The sequence below is a fragment of the Anticarsia gemmatalis genome, chromosome Z (assembly GCF_050436995.1).
Source record: "Anticarsia gemmatalis isolate Benzon Research Colony breed Stoneville strain chromosome Z, ilAntGemm2 primary, whole genome shotgun sequence".
In the NCBI taxonomy this organism is placed as follows: domain Eukaryota; kingdom Metazoa; phylum Arthropoda; class Insecta; order Lepidoptera; family Erebidae; genus Anticarsia; species Anticarsia gemmatalis.
The window spans coordinates 16,190,527-16,193,270 of record NC_134776.1 but is presented as its reverse complement, the minus strand read 5'-3'; the positions used below and the strand labels follow the sequence as shown (position 1 = coordinate 16,193,270).

General features: G+C 37.3%; 1 protein-coding gene across 1 annotated transcript; it reads right to left on the bottom strand.

The window, feature by feature from the left end:
• Positions 1–538: 538 nt before the first annotated feature.
• Positions 539–2,532, bottom strand: LOC142986655 (solute carrier family 22 member 13-like). Its single transcript, XM_076135207.1, has one exon. It carries the CDS (start codon positions 2,468–2,470, stop codon positions 740–742), a length of 1,731 nt encoding a protein of 576 aa, XP_075991322.1. The 5' UTR covers positions 2,471–2,532; the 3' UTR covers positions 539–739.
• Positions 2,533–2,744: the final 212 nt, after the last annotated feature.

Sequence of the window (2,744 nt, the reverse complement as noted above, 5' to 3'; positions counted from 1 at the left end):
CCAAATCGAATTAAATAGTTAGAGCGGTTCTCTGACGCTCCAAGCTCCCCAAATTTTTCGTAATATATCGTTACAGGCGAACTTTCTAAAATGGGGGACCTTGTACTAAAAATATTCATCGTTCTAAAGGACGAGTAAGAGTTATGATAAGGACAATTTATTTTCTAGTCGAGTTGACAACGACCAAGCCAAGGTCTACTTTCAATTTTCGGGAAATGCATTTGTCAAGGCTATTTCATATTTTGTACAATGTACATTTGCATGGTTATTTTTCTTCCTGCCTGTTTATAACTTCAACTGAAATGTAGGACGACTCACTTATGTATAAATATTTTTAAAAAATATGGACAAATGTGAAAAATACAAGTTCGTATTCCTCAATAAAATGAATTCGGTCTTTCGTCTTGGTAAAATAAATTCGATATAATAATAATTATTATTGTTATTAATTCTCCCAGCGTGCCTTTAAGAAAGTCATTGAAATACGGGGAAGAATTGCAGCTATGTGAAAAAAAACAAACACGACATTTGGGTCAAAGGATTTATTACTAAAATTGACTAGGTTACATTAAAATTCGCTACAATTATGACGAACATGTAGGCAATATTAAGTGACATTCGCTAACACTCAACAAAAAATCTTAGTAGACATCTTCACTAATAATAATTTTATGTATTTTATACACACTTAGCTAGAAAAGCAAAAAAAAACGATTACAAAATAGTGCAACATTCAGCTTTAATTGAGCTCAAATGAGTCATTCGCACGGCCTTGCATGTTATTATGAACATTATTTTTCTGTAAAAATGGAATTTCTAGCAATCCTTGACTGGATATTAAATTCTCCGAATCTTCAAACGTTTGGGGCATTTCTTTTTGTGCAGTTTCTGGTAAAACTAAACAGATAAATACAGCCGAAGCTGCAATGCAGCCAATTACAATCATTGGTAACCAAACTGCGAAAATTTCAAGGTATGCTACAAATGGGGATATAACAGTAGAAACATAGCCACAAATATGTACAATAGATGTTCCCGAACTTCTAACTGAAGTAGGCAACATTTCAGCGGTCCACTGCATGGCTGTATTAGCAGCCATGTTCACTCCGAACCTTGCCACTACAGCGCATATCACTGATGGTACCCCACCGCCGACAAACGGAATCAAAAAACTGAAAATGGCGCACAGAACCATCACTGCCATTGACATAAACTTTCTTCCAGTGAAATCTAACGCAAACGATAAAATTAAAATTGACGGAAATTCTGTAAGTGATATCACCGAAAAAGATATAAAGAAATCAAATTTCAGTAGTCCAATAGTCCTTACCAACGAGTCAAAGATGATCATACAACACATGTACTCTAGACAAGTGCACAAGAAGACCTTTCTCAGCACGGGTCTTTTCAATAGTTCCATTATATTGCCGGGTTCTTCTTTATTTTTAGCAAGGCTTTCTTTGAACTTTTCTATTAATTCTTGCGGCACTTCCTTTTTATTCACCTCTGCTATTCTAAGTACCTTATTCACGGCATCATTTACTCTACCCTTAGATAAAAGCCACCTTGGACTTTCAGGAATAATCAGAGGCGCTAGTATTGCTAGCCCCATGGGTAAGCTGGTAGCTAACGACAGAGTCTTCCAATGTCCACATGCCAAAGCGATCCATGGTAAAGCAACTGCTCCCAGAGTGTAGAAAATTGAGAAGGATAAATTAGTAATCAATGTCCTATATTTAGGCGAGATATACTCCAAAACAATAATATAAGTCATTATCATGCAATTATCGTATGACATACCCATGATCAATCGGCAAATAGCGAATCCAGTAAAGCTTTGTGTGAATGTGCTGGCTGCACCTGCTATCGCACCGATCATATTACTGAAAATAGCTGCAGGTAATCTTCCAAATCGGTCACCAACCCATCCCACAATAAAGCCTCCAATAATAGATCCCACGAAGAAAAGTGACTGGGCAGTTGCTTGGTAGCTATCCTTGTCACACACCCATCCTAACTCGCTTGTTATTGTGGGGTAAGGAAATTCGGTCCTATTAAACTCCCAGCCATTTTGACAGGGCACTGTCCTCCACGTTTGATTTAGACTACCTCCAGAGGCAAGGACTTCCGTCCAGTTAGCCTCATACGCTTGACATCGCGAGTATCCAAAAGGCGAATTCTCATCAAGAGGTATAGCTAAGTTTCTCCTTTGAATGTCTGTAAGATTTTCTAGTTCTGGAATCCAACACCAATGTTCTTGCGAATCCTCCGTCAAGAACAGCTGTGAGAAGTAGGCGAACACTCCGTATACGTAGAACGGGAATGTACAAAAGAATAAAAACAGTTGATATTTTCCAAATTCGCCTGCGGACTCAATAAGTTGATCGTAGGATACATCTTCGGTATTTTTATTCTTCTCTATATTGTTCGTATTGCTGTCGCTTTCGGTGTTTCTTGTTTTTTCGCACATTTTGATTTGTGCCAACAATTCGACTATCTGATCTTAAAGATGTCTCACTTCTGTGCACACAATCATTGTCAACTGCCTTAAATATAGACGAGGCTATTTCTTTTATGAGTCTTATAAGACAACTGATAACGGCAAGTTTATATTGTTTGAGTTTATTATCTCTACTATATTATTTGCAGGTTGATCATTTGACTGCGAAGATTAGGAAATCCCCTCTGTACGTCTACGAAATTTACAGTTGACGGATATTTACAAATCTATGTACACTTTATTA

Excerpts from the sequence above, each read along its gene's own strand:
- LOC142986655 (XM_076135207.1), bottom strand. The coding sequence starts at position 2,470 with ATGTGCGAAAAAACAAGAAACACCGAAAGCGACAGCAATACGAACAAT.